This window comes from Trifolium pratense, linkage group LG2 (assembly GCF_020283565.1).
Source record: "Trifolium pratense cultivar HEN17-A07 linkage group LG2, ARS_RC_1.1, whole genome shotgun sequence".
Classification (NCBI taxonomy): domain Eukaryota; kingdom Viridiplantae; phylum Streptophyta; class Magnoliopsida; order Fabales; family Fabaceae; genus Trifolium; species Trifolium pratense.
The window spans coordinates 74,367,623-74,386,194 of record NC_060060.1 but is presented as its reverse complement, the minus strand read 5'-3'; the positions used below and the strand labels follow the sequence as shown (position 1 = coordinate 74,386,194).

Genomic DNA, 18,572 nt, shown 5'->3' with positions numbered 1-18,572 from the left:
AAACAAAGAAAGTATTCGTGATCTTTCTTAAGAATGACACAATGAGAATCTTCTTTCTTCGTGACTAGTTTTTCTTTTAGCTTCCTTACAAAAAAAAATGCATTCTATAAATTATTAATATAATATTTTTATAAAAAAAGAGATTAATATAATAACAACAACTAGGCATATAAATAAATTTTCCATTTTGATATCATTTCTTCATTTTTTTTTTCTTACGCGAAAATAGTAAATATTTATAAGAGTAAATTGCATTTTCATCCCTTCATTCCAATATACGACACCTTTCACAAATGCACAAGAATTAAGAAAAATATTTTTTGTATTGAATTTGTCAATCATATATCTTCTCTTTACAAAATTTTCCTTCAATTATTAAGAGAGATAAATAGTAATATTTTACTTTTCTTCATTTAGTTAGGGGTATTTTTGTGAAAATTTAATTAATGCACCTTGAACTTTGAAAAGAGTCTTATAAAATGGGTCACAAAATTTTACAATCTCGTACATTGCATAATACTGTAATTTTAAACTAATTTAATTAGTAAATATTTTTATTCTTCGACAAATTAATTAGTAAATATTAAAATATGAATCAAAGTGGTAGGATACTGTAATTTCATACTTCCTCGATATGAAAGGTTTAGAAAATGGAATCACGGTGGTGCGATTTGCATGAGACAAAATTGCGAGATATTACATAAGGACTAATTGACAATATCTTAGAGATGCAGTGTTGCGGATTTGAGGTCGGAAGATTGACGCTCTAAGTACGGGTCGACCTTATATCACATTTTAGGCCTTACGACCATTTAAATAGCCTCAATTGAAAGGCTACTTCAGTAAATAAAATAATCTCAAATTGATTGAAAATCAAGGGTAAAAGTAGGTTATAAACAACGTTCACATTTCTCAATTTATTAATACGTCTTTTGCAAAAGACAAAACCGTGAAAGCTCGCATAAAATTCAAAACACAAAAATGGATGGAATTAGACTAAAATTATGTCCATCAAGCCAATTACACATAAAATTTTCTCTTATCGATTGATGTTATTTTCTTATCAAATAGTGGAATTTTAATTAAGATATTGGACTCAATTGGCTAATGAATTTTCCTTAAGATTAATTGTTTAGGACAATCGAAGTTTGATTTCTAGCGAAAACAATTTTTAACCAGATTTTACTTATCTCGTTGTCGAATTCTAAATATTCGTCCCCTTTCCTTAGAAATCATAGCATTAACACCAAAAAATAAAACTTAATGGAGTTTTTTACTATAAAAGAAAATCAATGGTCTTGTAGAAAAGGAAAAGAAAAAACGGAAAACATTAAAGAGTTGGTCAAAACAAAAAATCAATGTATTTAGTTTAAATTTTTTACTAAATACATTAACTTTATTGAAACAAATTTTGTGTATATTTAAATTCAGATTAAATATTTCAATTGAACCAATAAGAATTAAAGTTCTGTTTCAAAAAAATAAATAAATAAGAATTAAAGTTCAAATTGTAGTGTTGAGCTATGAAGTCTGGACTCCGACACAGACACCGCGACACGACACGGACATCGCAACACCGACACCGCCACATATTTATAAAACATATAAATTGTTAATCAAAATATATACATGTAAATCTAATTTAAGTAAGTTATTTCTTAAAAAAAATTTAAAACAATATGATAGTATTTTACCTTTGTTTATCCATCTACTATCGAAAAAACTAAAAATATTGTAATCAAAATGTAATGTTTTCAGTTCCTCATTGATCAATATTGTTGTTTCGGCACATCTTTAACTCTTGTAGATATGTCTGATAGGTGCCTAAGGAGAGCATAAGGAAAGAAAAAATATTTTTTTTGGGACACTTGTCCGATACGTGTCGTACGAATGTCTTACAAGTGTCGGACATCGGTCAAAGTAAAAAAAAATTGACTTTTTTCCGACACCGGTATCAGCTATCCGACATGTATCATAAGAGTGTCATACTAGTGTCGGACACCGCGACACGCCTAATCATAAAGGTGTATGTGGTTTGAGAGATGTACCACATTTAGTACACATATCAAATATAATTTATTTCATAAGTTTATTTTTTAATAGGATTATTATACAAAAAAAAAGAGAGAGAGAAAAATATATACTACTTTTTTAATATAATTTTTCCTAATAAATAAAAAAAATATCAGTTTCATTATTTTACTTTGATTTTTTTTTTGACTAAATTATTTTACTTTAATTTTCTTTTTGACAAACTTATTTTACTTTGATTTTCATTTAATCAACTACATTTGTACTATTTAAGTCAAAATTTTCAATTAGAAAAGAGAATCAATCTATCTATATATCATCAAAGTAGAAGAGTGCGTGTGTGTGAGTGAGTTGCAGAACATAACATGAAGGTTGAAGAAACAACAAAGTTCAGTAGAAAATGGAACATAACAATCGATTACAACATCATGAATCCACTGTCTCAAGCTGAAACACTCTTCGCTAATTTCTCCAACAACAACTGCAAACTACGTCGTCTTCCTCACGTGTTCAGCAAGATCCTTCAAATTCCGTTACGTTCCGATGCTGACGTGTCAGTTGAAGAATCAGTTAACTGTTTCCGATTCATGGCGGAAACTGACTCGTCACTCGGTCACGTGGAGACTCACACGCTTCATATCCATCCAGGTGTCACTAAGATTGTTGTAAGGGCAAGTCAGTCACTTCACTTTTGTTTGGATGATCTTAATCCTGATATCTGGAGGTTCCGTTTGCCGGAATCTGTTGTTCCGGAGCTTGCCACCGCCGTGTTCGTCGACGGCGTGCTTGTAGTGACGGTGCCTAAGGCTGATTATGATGAGAACATTGCTGAAGCTATTGGTGGTGGTGGTAACACACTCGTGCTTGTTCAGTGAATTTTGTTAAAAAATTATAATTATTATTAATTATAATAATTGAACTTTGTTTTGTTGTTTTTTTAATTTCATTTGCGACATAATTTGTTGTTGGATTAGAATTTGGAATTCTTAATCACAGACCAGACAGGTGCTGTTTTATTTTTAATAATTTATTTTTCACATGGTAACAGTGTTTGTTGTTGTGGAATTGTGTTGAGGAGGCAATGTTGAATTTCCTCATTCTTTTGCACGTGTGTGTGTGATGATTTTATGATAGCATTATGCCATTATTAGTTATTTTTGTTTTAGTATTACCCACATGGTCTTAATAAGCCAATTAGGTGGTTCAGTAGCGATTGACGCTGAACATGGTAAGGAAGGTCATAGTTTGATTCCGACAATTGCGATCAAGAGAGGGTTAAAAATTACTTGATGTCAATACTGACCCACAAAACAGATTAGACGATCTAGTAAACTGAATACTGCGGTGAAAAAAAAATTATGCATTTAATCTAATTATAGATCATGAAACCAAATAAATTAAAATATTTTTTGGTATTCAAATAAATTATTTTTTTGTTGACGCGAATGTCTCTTATATTATTTAGAATAGGAGTATGGTTGAGGTGGTGGGATTTGGATTGGATCGCCTGCTTCACGCAATAGACAATCTCAATCGCAAAAAAAAAAATTAGAAGACCTATTTATTTAATTAATTTGGTTAGTTTTATATAGTATTTAATCTCGTCTATTGATTTATCATCGGACAATAAAAACAATCACTGTGCCGATGCAATAACTGCTTTCAGCAAAGAAATGTGATAAGAATTTACGAGGGCACATGAGTTTGCTACCTTGAGTTAATAGGGACCGTCAAATACTTCAATTTTTTGTTCCAAATTTCAGCTTCTCTAATCATTCCTACAATCAATTATGTGGTTCTTTTTTTGGGATAGAATGTGGTTCTTATAATGTGGGTCCAATAAATTTTCTCAAAGTGTGATGTTTTTTTTTGGGTCCATAATAATTTGTGATGTTATTTCGATATCCTTTTCATGGGGAAAATGAAAGAGTATAAGCATTTGTACAAATGTGAGAAATTTATCAAAATAAGTTACTAGCTCACGGTAAAAAATTATGAAATGAAGTTAATAAATAGCTCACGGTAAATACCTCACGGTAATAAATAGCTAACACAAATGATCATGCATCAAAGATGCTCTTAGCACATATATTAGCATGACTCATAACTTTATTTTCAACGACTTAATTCAAACAAATAAGTTAGAAGTCCTACATTTGATAAAAAAAAAACGTCAAACAATATATTATATTATATATAAATGGATAGAATCAATGTAATCCTGAAATTCTCCTCATGATCCAACAATATAATTGAAAAGGTTACGAGGGAAATTTTTAGAGGTTGTTTATTTTTGCAGTTTGTAAAAATACTTTTCCTCCTTGAACTTTGAAGTTTCACAAGTCTTGATAGCAAAATATACCTGGTATAATGGAGCATGTTAACACAATCGAATATTGAATTTTTTTCTCCTTCTATTTCATAACTCCTTATCTCTCTCTTAATTTCACCGTCTCTGTTAAGAGAAGGAAGGAGAAACAAAAGAGAAGATGTCCGGTGTAACAGCTTGGTGGAAAATGCCAGTTGACAATGCTTGGGAGAAAAACCCGTGTACCGTGGTTGTGGCTTAATGAATACAATTTAGTGTTAATATTAGGGAAACAACTTTGTGGAACTAATTTTGTAAATTTGAGTTAGAGTAAATATAAATTGTAAACGGTTCAAAAAATTCAACTTTTCTCTCAAAATTAGGGATGACAATTTGACTCATACCCATCGGGTATCCACAAAAAATACCCACAACGGGTAGGATAAAAATCCGCATTTTGGTTACGGGCACAAATATGAGTAATTACCCATAAAGTGAGTGGGTATGGGTGCGGGTACGTGTATCGTAGTACCCACCCCGCTCCATACCCACATAGTATATATTTATTTATTTTATTTATATTACTATATATTATATCAATTTAAATAAAATACAACACTATTAAACTATTACACATTATTAATAAAAAAAATTTTATTTATAATATAATGCAAACAAAATGTGAATGTCATCAAAGATATGAACTCCACCATGAGATTACTAATAATTTTGTTTATAATTTTCCTGAGTCAACGTTAAAATCTTTACATTTTTTAAATTTTATTAAAATGATATTTTATAATTGATCTATTTAGTTTTGGCAAAAATGTGGATAACAGGTACGAGTACTTAGGTACCCATAGGGTATGGAGACGGGTACAAAGATTGTTACCCATGCGAGTATGGAAATAGGTACAAGTATTTTTTCAAACTGCGGATATGGAGATGGATACTATAGTACCCTACCCATACCTACGCATTGCCATCCCAACTCAAGATCTATAAATTTAGAGCAAAATAGACAGCGGTTTATTGCAGAAATTAAAATGAACTTTTGTATTTCGATCTTCTCAATCAAACTTCTATGTAAACATCCACAAGGTATTTTTTTAAAAAAAAAAAAAAAAAAAACTACAGTAACCGGACAATCATATAACTAGATTATTCAAAAATTTCTACAAAGATTAAGCTAATCCAAAGTGAGTCCTAATCTATTACTTGTAAGCAAAGTGTTCCTTTAAAATATCTCTTGAAATCCTACCAAAACCACTTGCCACCAATTTCATCTCTTTAAATTTCTCTAATTCTCGTTTTATTTGTTCCTTCCTTTCCCCGATAGCACGAAACAAGGGCTCTGAGTGAGTTAAGTTAGGGGATTCCAGCTCAGTCACTTCAGATTGTAGTCGCTCATATAAATTCTGAATATATCTCTTTTGTTCATGGAGCCTTTCTTCCGCCACCTTATATTCAAGCTCTTGCGACTTTCTAAGAGCCACCAGAATGTCACCCACCTCAGCCTCAATATTCAATATTTGGGAATGATAAGCCTGATTGAAAGGGCTTCCATTCATTGTTACTTCCATCGGATCAGTGCCATGATCTGGTAAGCCTGATTGAAAGCACAAAATATTCAATCATACAAAGGTGCAAAGCAAACTGAATTTACAAGATTAGTAATGTCAAGTGTCAACAGGCGCAGAAGACAAAGATTATAGTTAATACTGACTTTATGTATCTAACATCTTGCAAGGGAAAAAACTGACATATATGATGTTCTACACTACCCTAAGCATGCAATCCTATCCTTGCTAAAGGAGCTCTGATATGAGTGGAAAGTAGGAGAGAACATTTACCTTCAGAATGAGCCATAAGATTGTCACCCCCGTTCTTGATATCTTCATTATTGGCCACACATTTAAGCTGATACAAAATTATCAATTTGGTCAGATAATAATCCTATTAGATTTAAAAAAATACATTTTTATATTTCTATCACCAAAACACATTTGAAAATACCTTTGAAATGGCCAATTCAACACAATTCAGCAGCTCTTTCGCAACGGGTATCTTTGAACCACGCAAGATGCAAGCACCAAGGTCTAAAATCTTCTTCTTAATTTCATCATCCAAATCAACAGACTTACACGATTGATAAAGTGTTTCAACATGGGAAAGAAGATTCGTCCTCCCATCACATCGCCGACAATGGTACTCAACATCTAATCCAATACTTTTTGCAACTGTGCCAGCCAATTGAGATCGAAGCGCACATTCCAAATGAGCAACATGGCCACATATTCCATCACCACCATTTACTAAGCACTTAATATAACTGTAGCCGCCATGATCAAAACTAACAGTTTTGCTACACAGAATGCAGGAACAATCCCGGCAAAACTCAGACTCCGAACAACATACATCACAAGGCATGGCCGGTAAATACTTTTCCATTACATTAAACTTCAGGCTGTCACACATTTTATTCCTAGCTTTGCACCAAACAACACCAATCTTACTGTTGTCGTCATAGTCCGGTTCCACATAGTCCGGTTCCACTACCTGTGGTATCTGTTGAAGCGGTACAGCATGAAGAGGTACAGCAGATATCGGCATCACATTGTCTCCTACCATACAATTAAAACAACACCAAGAGTTATTATTTAGCAAAAAAATAATCATCTCAAGCTTCAAAATCTACCTACATTTACCAATGGAAGCAAAAAAATTGCATTTTTTTAAAAAAATTTCACATGAGTAAAATTCATCACCTATTATTAATCATAAATCAAAGATTTGAATTAAATTAAATATAAAATCAATTCATAAATTCAACAACTTAATTAAACCCAGCTGAAATCCAAATTCCATAAAATCTCCAAAATTTACACCCACATAAACAGCACAATCCAGAACGAAAATCATGCATTAAAATCATTATAGATCTATATAATTAATGAACAAAAAATTGAAATAAAAATGAATAGATCAGTAATAAAAACCCTAAATCCTCGCAATAAATGAATAAAATGCAATCTAAAATTAAACATTGAATAAACTATCTAATTATTATCATAAAAAAAAAGATTTAGAAGAGTGAAAAAGAAAAAGAAAAAGAAAAAAACCGTTGTTCGGAGCTTCAGCTGCAGGAATTCTCCATGTAAACGAAGCAAAGAACTTATCAACATCAGCATCGGGAAAAGTGGACTTGATGTAACGTTCAACAGAGAGTTTGCTAGCGAAAGTGTGTCGATGTTTACGTTTGGATCCAGGTTTGAATCGAACCGGTGAGAAAAGATACCGATCTTGAAAACAACCGTTGGATTGAAGTCGTTTACCGGTTTTCCAACCCCAAACGTCGCCTTGGTCGGGAAAGTTAATCGGCGCGTAAGGTAATCCTTCGCCGGTTTGATCAGCGGCTACTGGTGGAAGATTTAAAGCAGTGTGATCACTGTCGCGTCTCTTGTTCTTCCCCATTAGGGTTTATGGATTACTTGTGAGAAGAAATGTTGAGAGAGAGAGAGAGAGTTTGACTTTTTCTGGGGAAACAGAAAAACAAAGAGAGAGAGAGAGAGATAGAGAAGAGAAGAGCGTGAAGTGAGTGAGTATGTGTTGTGTTGTGTTGTCTGTTGTGTACTATGGGATGGGGGGGGGGGGGGGGGGGGGGGGTTAAAGTGTTTAACAAAAAGAGTAGTAGCAAGTACACCTTCTATAAATATTCCAGATATTCTATGCCAAAAATATTAAAAAGAGTTTTTTTAGATTATTAAAAAATTAATGTATTCATTTTATAATATATATTAAATATATCAATTTTTTAATGAACTTAAAAGATTCGATTTATAATATATATTAGATATATATGTACTTAAAAGTAATTTTCTTGGGCTTTAGCCCCATTGTCTCCAAAAAAAAAAAGTAATTTTCTTTTGATTATAATGACAGCTAAGATTGTTTATTTTATAGTTTTTTTTTTGTAAGGAAGCTAAAGAAAAAAGGAAAAACAAAATTAAAGGAAAAAATTATTCATGAAGAAAGAAGGTTCATATTGTGTCTTCTTAAGAAGATCACGAGCGCCTTCCGGAGGAGAAGAATGAGTTAATAAGTCAACATCTGAAGAGGTTCAAAGTTTAGCGAAGAAATATGTACATTGATTTCTCTATATAAGTGTGTGATAAAGAGTAACATTGGTTTGAGAGAGAAGTTCCTTGATGTCTTGGATCAACACATCATGGATATGATATTTAACTTGGGGACCTTTGATGAGGTTGACATAGTGTAAAGAATCAGAGTAGCAGACAAGTTCGTCAATACCCATGTTTTTGGCCAGCAAGATGCCCTTGTAGATAGCATACGGTTTAGAGAGCAAAATGTCAGACGACCCTTGAATGAAGCTAGAGAAGCTTGCAAGATAGTGGTCAAAGGTGTTTCTAATAATGTCGTCAAATCCAGATCGAACGGGAGAACTGAGACAACTTTCGTCCACATTAAGAATGACACAAGAGTATTTATTATTGTTCCACTTGATATATCTATCAAGTAGGCCGTCGTTAGAAGCGGAGGAGAAATAGTTTATGAAGGTTTCGACCATAGTTCGGATGTTGAAGGAAATTCAAGTGAGGGACTAAGTCTCATTGTTCAGGCACACCAAGTTGTGGTGTCTCCAATACCACCAGACATCAGCTAAGAAAGTGTGAGCCTGTGAAGTTGTGGCTCCCAGCTTGAGCCAATCGCACACATCCAAATTTGAGAAGAAATCCAGATTGTGAAAACCAATGTGGTTTCAAAGTGTACGAGAGAACTCACGGTACTGAATGCAATGAATAAATGATTTATCTTGGCCACAATGAGTGCAAGTGGCAGAAGGACTCATTTTGCGGTGATTTAGTAAGAGAGGGTAGGCACTAAATTGTGACAAGCCAGCCAAAAGAAGAATGTAATCTTTTCAGTAAGTTGATGTTCCCATATCCAAGACTAAGAGTGTAAATGATTTTGAGTTATTACAGGGTCCCTTAGGAAAAGTAACCAGTTACAGCCACTTTTAGTAGTGTATGTGTCATTTTTGTTGTTGGTCCAAATGAAGGGGTCTTCGATGGAATCATTGAACTTGATGTTAGTGTTGTTAATGACATCAGAAACCAACCGAGAGAGATGAGTGTATAGACATTGAGTATTTGGATTTCCCGTGGAAAAGACATATTTTACTGAGAGTTGCATATCATGTATATATTATTGATATAGGGGAGTGATCCAAGACGGCCAAGAGTGGTCCAAGGGGTGAACCAAAAGGAAGAAGATTCCGAACCTACACGCCAAGAGAAACTGTCTTTGAGGATGTCTTTTGCTCGAATAATAGAAGACCAAGTTGAGGAGGAAATTTGGCCTAGCGATATATTTGCTAGAGAGAAGTTCAACCTAAAAGTTACTCGAATATTACACCATATCCCAAATAAATATCCAGGCTTCCCAATTCTCAAAGGGAGAGCCAAGAGAAGTGATTTCCATTTTATTATTGATAAAATTTAGTCGTGGCTTGCTTATTAGAAAAACAGACTATTAAACAAATCAGGCCACTTGACATTAGCTTCATCTGTCCTCACCTCCACCCCTTCCTACTACATGCAAATTGTTTGACTCCTTTAAAGCATTTATGATAATATTAATCAAATCACTCGTAATTTCATCTAGAGACAGTCCAACAACAAAGGTATTCACTTAGTGGGATGAAATAAAATTGCTCGTCCAAAGTAGTATGGTGGTTAGAATTGTCAACTGAACTGTCAGAAAATTACGAAAGATCATAACGAGTCTCCATTCTTAAAATTTTTGCCAAAATAATTTTGATGTCATGAGACATAGTATTACTTTTACTAAACTAATTCTATTAACTATGAGTGTGTTTCTCTTCGTCATAAGTACAAAGTGAAATATAATCTTTGGAAATTTTGTAAATAATAAATATTTGACTGAGTGCACAATTGGAAAAATTTACTAAATTGAAAAATGATAATGACATTTATTTTACTACTAAAACAAATTTATTTAGGTAAAAAGTTACACTCATTTTGACGGCCTAGTTCAATTTCTCACAAAAATAACTCAAATTAATCTCAGATATTTTTATATTAGGCACAAATTAGTCCCTCTATTATAATGAATCATAAACTAATTTATCCCCGACATGAAAACAATAGAAACTAATTAGAGTTATATTTTTATTATAATGAATTATGAATTAATTTGTCTCTGATATCAAAATATTTGAATTTTTTTTTATAAAAAACACAACAAAAAAAAATTATTCAATTTAGACGCAACCTGTTAAAATTACATAGTGGCTTAATGAATATAATTACATTAGATTAAATCTATATTGTAAACGGTTTAAAAATTCAAATTTACTCAAGATCCATAAATTTAGAGCAAGCATTGACAACTATTAATTTATTGCAAAATTTAAAATGAATGTTTTGTATTTCGATATTCTCAATCAAACTTCCATGTAAACATCCACAAGTTATTTTTGTTTAAAACAATTCAGTAACTAGACAATCATATAACTTAGTATAACATAATTTGATTATTCCAAAATTCCTACAAAGATGATGCTAATCCAAAGTGAATCTTAATCTATTATTCGTAAGCAAAGTGTTCCTTTAAAATATCTCTGGAAATCCTACCGAAACCACTTGCCACCATTTTCATCTCGTTGAATTTCTCCTTTTCTTGCTTTATTTGTTCCTTTTTTTCCCTAATAGCACGGAACAACGACCCTGAATGAGTTACGTTAGGGCATTCTAATTCAGTCACTACACATTGTAGTTGCTCATATAAATTTTGAATATAGATCTTTTGTGCATGCAGCCTTTCTTCCGCCACCTTATATTCAAGCTCTTGCGACTTTCTAAGAGCCGCCAGAATATCATCAATCTCAGCCTCCAGATTCAATATTTGGGAATGATATTCCTCCCTTAATATAACTTGTGAAGTGCTTCCGGTCATTGTTACTTTCGTCGGACCAGTTCCATGATATGGTAAACCTGATTTAAAGCACAAAATATTCAATCAAACAAAGGTGCAAAGCAACCCAATGACCGACTAATCCAAGGGGACCCATCTCATTGCCTACTTGCGGGGGTTCTGTTTAAAGCCAAAGTTTTTTTTTTATTCCGTATGGATTAGCCCAACCCGAAATTGGCATCAGGAGGAATCGAACCTGAGACCTTGAGAGGAGCACACTCCAAGGTCTCAAGCCAACACCACTAGACCAATCCAAGTGGGTTAACAATCATATCATATAACTTATTTTGATTATTAAAACCCTAAAGTAGATAAAACCCTAAATTCTCACAATAAATGAATAAAATGCAATAAAATTAAACAATCTATAAAAATCGAATGAACTATCTAGTTATCATGAAAAATGAGATTGAGAAGAGTGAAAAAAACCTTCAGCTACGGCGGGAATCCTCCAAGTGAATGAAGCAAAGAATGCATCAACATTGGCATCAGGAAAAGTGGACCTGATGTAGCGTTCAACAGAGAGCTTACTACGGAAGGTGTGTTGATCTTTACTATCGGATCCAGAGCTTAATCGTTCCGGTAAGTACAAATATCGATCTTGAAAGCAACCATTGGGTTGCAGTCGTTTACCGGTTTTCCAACCCCAAACATCACCTTGCTTGGGAAAATTAATCGGCGCATATGGTAGTCCTTGACCGATTTGATCAGCGGCTACTGGGGGGAGATTTAAACCAGTGGGATCATTGTTGTGTCTGTTGTTCTTCGCCATTAGAAGTACTATAGCTAGCTAGCGTTTACGATTCTTTCTATGGATTAATTGTGAGAAGAAATTTTGGGAGAGAGAGATAGAGATGGACAAATATTTGAACGATGAAACTGAAAGCAAGAGAGGGAGAGACAAGAACTTTAATGAGTGAGCAACCATGTGTTGTATACTACGGAATGAAGTTGAATATAAAGGGAACTTACCTATGAAACACTCATTTTTCATTTATTTATTTATTTATTTTTGTTTTAGTCAAATATAAATAAAATTAATGGAATATTAATCAATATACTTGGTCAAAGTCAAATAAAATTAAAGCAATAACAAATCGAGAAATTTACTATTGGTTTTTCTTTTTGACTAAAAATTAATTAATTATTGAGGTTATAAAACTATTTCCTCTATTCTAAAATGAATATCTTTAAAGTTTTATTTTAAAAAAATCTTTAAAGTTTTAGTCAAGATTCATTTTGATCTTTCATAAATTATTTACAATTCAATTATGTTTTTGGCAAAAATTAAATCTAAATTAACTTTGATATTTTTATACCATGAACAAATTAGTCTCTATATTATAACGAATCATAAATTAATTTGTCTTCAGTATATAAATAGAATGACCTAATTTGAATTTTATTTTTATTAGGACTGAATTGAACTGTCAGAAAATAGCGAGAGATTACTAAGTCTTACTGTTAAAGTTTTTTCAAATATAATTATATATTAGACATGTCACTTTTGCTATACTAACTCTATTAACCATCGGTGTATTTCTGTCTCCGTATACTTAATTCAGCTGATAGGAACATTGTAATATATATATATATATATATATGGAGAGATCAAATTACACTGGTAACATTTGTAATACAACTGTATTTTTTGAGCTAAATTCTAACTCAAAACCTCTAATTTTATTTTTCTGTTTTCACCACCAGTTTAATCTATTTTTTTTTAGTTTTCAAAACCTCTAATTAAGTTGAAAAAGACCCTTAATTATCAAGTTAGGGAAAAATTACAGTAACCTCCTCTGAGGTCTCTTTCAATGACACATACACCCCCTCTATTTTTACATTTGACACTGACCTCCCTCGAGGTCTCTTAAAATAGATAAAAACCTCTCTTATCAACTTAACACCGTTAACTAATCCGTTAACCATTCATTTAATTTTACACTAGACACTAAACTACTATTTGAATAATACTAGCAACACACTCTTTAACAAACACACTCCAACACACTCTCTTTTATTGGTTGAAATTCACATGGGTCCCATAAAAAAATGTGGACCCATATAACTTTTATGAGACCCATATAAATTTTAACCAATAGAAGAGAATGTGTTAGAGTGTGTTTGTTAAAGAGTGTGTTGCTAGCCCTCCTCCTAGTATTTTCTCATGGATTTGGCATAAGACATGTTAAAATCACTGCTCAAAAACGATCCTGGTACAAAGGAAACCTCCAAAGCAAGAACAATACTCCTCCCCAACTCAAAAGTTCAAGCACAAAACAAACAAAGTCCTTAGCTATACAATCAGGAAGCAAGCACCCCCACAACAGGTTAATAGCAGACAACAAATATATGTCCAGCCAATACAATATAACATAAGCTACCTATTACATAAAAAGACCAGCATTAAGAACACCCCCTTTAGCAACAAAAGCGCACAGAACCTGCAAATTAGAAACATGACAGAACCTGCAAATTAACCAATAGCAATAGCAGAAACATGACAGAACCGCAACATATTAGGAAGTACCTAATATAGACAAAAACGATGTTACTGAGAGCAGCGAACATGAAAACGGCGAGAACGAAAGGGATGAAAACGACCAAAAGTGTGGCAAAAATGAAATCGACAATGAAGAAGAATACCCAATGCTTTTGGTGTTGTTAGTTACTTCCATGGTGAGAAGCAAATCAATATTCCTCGGAGTGAATAGTGAATAGGCGAATGAATTTAGAAGAAGAGGGGTAATGACTAATGATAGGCGAAAATTTCTCAATGCACCTCAACATTTCTCCCCACTCCCTAGCGCACCTAAAAAAATTCGGAAAATACGTTCCGAACTGTTTTTTAGTGTAAAATTTACACTATAAAAAATTCGGAAAACGTTTTCCGAATTTTTTGGGGAGTGGGGGAGAAAGTGGGTGGATGCGTTGAGAAATTTTCATGATAGGCACGTATGAATTTAGGAGAAGCAATTTCTATTTTTCATTTAACGGACTTAACAGTGTTAAGTGGCAAGGGAGGTTTGTGTCATGTGAGAAAATAGAGGGGATATTAGTTACATATGGATAAAGTTCAGGGGAGGTTCCCTATAAATTACGTATAATAGACACTTTTTAAAATGATCTTTGCACTTTCAATGAAAAATCTCATTTTATGCGGAAGTGAGAATAGGTCAAATCTATAGACACAGGTCTATGACTTATTCCCTCCAGTCTTATTTATAAGTAAAAGTCAATAAAAAAGTAGTTTGACTTCAAATATAAGCAAAAATTACTAAAAGCAACTATATTTATTGTTATTCTTCCAAAAGTATCCCTAATTAATTGTTCTACTTTTAACATATTTGTATAATTCCAATGAAAATTTAATGTATTTATAAGGGGTAGTTTAGTAAAAATAACAACTTTCTTAATATGTGTGAAACGAGAGATATTTACCTATAAATAAAGCCGGAGGAAGTACTCTACATCAGAGACAAATTTGTTATATTTTGTTACACTCTAAAGAAAGAAATGAATGAACGTTCTTTTGAAAAAATGTATAAGAATACACCTACCGAGACGAAAGCCAAAGGTTAGTCTCGTAGGTAGACGTATCAAACCAAAATAAGATCTTAGAAGAGTAGTTTCTGGTTTAAATTAGGCTATACTTAATTATTTATCCCATGTTGATGAAACTAAACATTATACTATTAATTAACTGTTTAAAAATCATCTACCACGTTTTAAACTTTAAGTGCCATATATGTTGAAAGTATATACATGATTAATTAGTAAACCTTTGGCATTGAAATATAAATAAATTGTTCATATATATATGTTGAAAACTTTTGAATCCAATGTTAAAACACTACACCATATTCGAGCTAGCTATAATCATTCTAAAAGAACCTGAAGATCAATTTCCCTGCTTCAGGAAGATCAAAGGTAGTAAGTATATCCAATAACTAGCCACATGCAAAAATACATGAAGCAATTTGTCATTTCTCCCTTTTTATAATAAGAGAGGGAGAACATTAGACTTGACCTATATCTGATATCACGGTCGGTATATGTAAGAATCACGGAGACATACTCACCGTGATACCAAACATACACTTATGGTACTTACCGGGGCAACCTTTATGAAATGCTAATTTCAGAGTAAGCTTCCATCCACCAGCTCGAAATTTAATAAGACGATGACTTGCGTAACAAGTAATCTTCATGGATAGCTAGCAACTGTTCTGCTACCTTGTAACATGAGTTTTATACAAAGGATGTCAATAATTAACATGACCAACATAAATTCTCCAATGATAAAAATATTAGTCTAATGAGATATCGATGATTGCAAACTTTGATAATTAAAATTATAGAAATGGAAAATGTGAGAGGCAAAAAAAGATGTGTGTGTGCGTCTGTGCATACCTGTTCAATGCTGCCATCTTCTATTTCTGTATTGAATGTAAGCAACATGGATTCATGGAGTAGATTTTCTAAATCTTCAACACAAATTGGTGCTGCAATTAAGCCAAAAACATAATAATGGAGGGTGAATCAATGAATAAAAAAATGAAATAGAAAAAAAATAGTGAATAACACAATCACCATTGGATTTGGAGAGCCATAAAAATAAATGAGAAGCAAGTTGGTGTGATTTCTGGGTGGAATCACAGCCACCCCATTGATTCTCGATGGCCATTTGAAGTGCATACCAACGCGAGAGAAGCAAGATGATAGCCTCTTGCAACCTAATCCTAGAGAGTGGTTCTGTTTCTCGATGGTTGTTCCTATTGATGGAATCCATGAGAATTAAGAACCTATTTCTCCGTCTCTCTGTGTGTTTGGTTGTCCAATGTCCAAACAGCACACACAAAGAGTGCGAGAGAAATGAGAGGAAATGTATATGTATGAAATGTAATGTGCGAAATATTTGGAATTGTTACATGAATGAGTTGGAGACGGAGACTTGTTAGGGAATGCATTGCATCTATTAACTATATTTGGATTTCAAATCCTAAAAGGGAAAAAATGGTTCATTGCAAGATAACAAATTTAGATAACAAAACTTTGAATCAAAAGAATAACATTGCAAGCAAGATCTGGTACATTATTTATTTAAAAATATTAATGGAATTTACTTTTATGAGGGTGAAAAAAAATACTTACATGATTTAGTGTTGCTGTTCACTCCACTAGAGTCAGGATTTTTTTTTTTTTGAAATTTGATATCTTTCATGTGTTTTTTCAGTTTTTTTTTTTTCTTTTTCAAATTGTTTTTATAATAATTAAAGTATTTTTCTTTCACACAAGTTGAATTAAAATACTTTATAGAAATGATATTTTTTTTTTGTTTGAGAAGCTTTGTAAGATTGTTTAAATCTTTAAGTTTATCTTTATGAATGATTATGCAAAAACATATTCTAATGAGGGTTGTATTTAAAAATAGAAAATATAATCCACCCACCAAAAAAATGTCCACCACGTTTTTCACGTGATAATGAAAAGTGGGTGTAAATTAAACTTTTTTGTAGACATAATAATTGGTCCAAATGAATTAATCACATCACATAAAAAAATGAAATGGTGGTGGAGTAATAATACTATGTTACTTAATTAATGAGCATGCATATATTGTTTCCCAATATATAGATACTGCAATCTCCATCCTATGTAGAAAATTAAATTAAGAGAGAAGAAATGGCAAGAGTAGTAGGAGAAGGAGTGAGTCTTAACCATATAGCTATAGAGTCATCCGACATAAAAAGATTGACCAAATTTTACAAAGAAATGTTTGGATTTGAGGAAGTTGAGACCCCCAACTTTGGAGATAATCACTTCAAAATTGTATGGATGAGCCTTCCTTCTTCTTCCTTTCTTCTCCACATCTTACAACGTGTCAAAAACAAGGAGGACGATGCTACACCATCGTCATCCGTTGTTAAAGACCCGTCTTGTGTCCGTACAGGCCAACATCTATGCTTCACCATCTCCAATTTTCATTCCTTTATCCAAACTCTCAAGGTACTATAATTTTCTTTTTTCTTCATCCATTATTACGGCTTTATATATTAATAATACTAATAGCAATAGTTATACATCAATGTTTTTTTTTTTTTTTACTTAGATAGTTAGATTTGTTATTGATAAGTGTAATTAATTGTGTAGGAGAAGGGTATTGAGATTTTTGAGACTAATAGCACTATCAAACGAGTTTTCTTTTACGACCCCGATGGTAAGACTATGTAATTAATTATTAATTTTGTGATATCATATTAATACTAAAGTGTTTTTATTAATGTCCTTATTAGTTAATTATTAATTGTCTTTTGCAGGTAATGGCTTGGAAGTTGTAAGCTCCTAATTAGTTAGTTTGATGTTTGCATGCATATGTGTAATGCATGATAATAATTAATAAGATCTGGATTGGGTACAATCTGCATCTATGACCGACTGTATGTGCAGTAAGTAAGATTAAGACCGTTTGATCGAGACCGAATGATAATACTTAAAATGTGAGATTTTGATTGATGGTGATTGTTACTTGTGATTTTCTGTAGCGTTTGTATTGAGCAATATATGTTTAATCCAAGAGAATATGAAAGTTGACACCACCAACTATATGGACATATTTCATTTTGTTGCTGTTTGTATGTTTTAAGTAATGAACTATTTTGGTTTCTAATTATAACGCAATTTAATTCCTAAGAAATATAAAGGTTAAATAAATCGGGACAACTTAGTTCTTATGTGAAGTAACATAAAAAATCGGTTTAAAGGAGTAAAAATATAATGTACCCACCAAATTAAAAAATGCCCACCCAGCATTATACATAGTAATGATATCTGCGCATAATTTTTTATACACTTCGATAACACAGGTAAATCAAGCTAAAAAAATATTATTAATTCAGTTGATCAGATAATTAATTTAATTTAACTATAAGTGTAGTTAATTCAATTACATAAATTATTTATCATTTCGTGGTGTATGAAAAAGTAGTTGTTAATGAAACATTTTTTAAGACATAATAATTGGTTCAAATTAATGACATAAAATAAAAGGGTAGTGGAGTGTGTTGGTGAGCATTATATTGTTTGGTTTTCCAATAGATATAGATACAGAAATCTCATATGTTGAAGAGATTAAGAGAGAAAAAAGAATGGCAGCAGGAGAAGTGAGTTTGAACCATATAGCTAGAGAGTCAACCAATATAGAACGGCTTAGCAA

At 32.4% G+C, this 18,572-nt stretch overlaps 4 protein-coding genes across 4 annotated transcripts; 2 read left to right on the top strand and 2 right to left on the bottom strand.

Moving 5' to 3' along the window:
• Positions 1-2,313: 2,313 nt before the first annotated feature.
• LOC123908622 lies at positions 2,314-3,070 on the top strand. The gene has a single exon (XM_045959315.1). The coding sequence runs from the start codon at positions 2,397-2,399 to the stop codon at positions 2,904-2,906; it is 510 nt and encodes a 169-aa protein (XP_045815271.1). The 5' UTR covers positions 2,314-2,396; the 3' UTR covers positions 2,907-3,070.
• Positions 3,071-5,454: 2,384 nt separating this feature from the next.
• LOC123908925 (OBERON-like protein) lies at positions 5,455-8,024 on the bottom strand. Its single transcript, XM_045959664.1, has 4 exons — positions 7,462-8,024; positions 6,356-6,963; positions 6,193-6,259; positions 5,455-5,948 (listed from the first exon to the last, which is right to left on the bottom strand). The coding sequence occupies exons 1-4, from the start codon at positions 7,811-7,813 to the stop codon at positions 5,554-5,556; spliced, it is 1,422 nt and encodes a 473-aa protein (XP_045815620.1). The 5' UTR covers positions 7,814-8,024; the 3' UTR covers positions 5,455-5,553.
• A 7,146-nt stretch (positions 8,025-15,170) lies between these two features.
• Positions 15,171-16,154, bottom strand: LOC123910065 (pre-rRNA-processing protein TSR2 homolog). The gene is made up of 3 exons (XM_045961098.1): positions 15,950-16,154; positions 15,770-15,861; positions 15,171-15,306 (listed from the first exon to the last, which is right to left on the bottom strand). The coding sequence occupies exons 1-3, from the start codon at positions 16,146-16,148 to the stop codon at positions 15,241-15,243; spliced, it is 357 nt and encodes a 118-aa protein (XP_045817054.1). The 5' UTR covers positions 16,149-16,154; the 3' UTR covers positions 15,171-15,240.
• An 815-nt stretch (positions 16,155-16,969) lies between these two features.
• Positions 16,970-18,028, top strand: LOC123908523 (uncharacterized protein YwkD-like). Its single transcript, XM_045959190.1, has 3 exons — positions 16,970-17,365; positions 17,510-17,576; positions 17,677-18,028. Exons 1-3 carry the CDS (start codon positions 17,042-17,044, stop codon positions 17,703-17,705), a joined length of 420 nt encoding a protein of 139 aa, XP_045815146.1. The 5' UTR covers positions 16,970-17,041; the 3' UTR covers positions 17,706-18,028.
• The last annotated feature ends 544 nt before the right edge of the window (positions 18,029-18,572 follow it).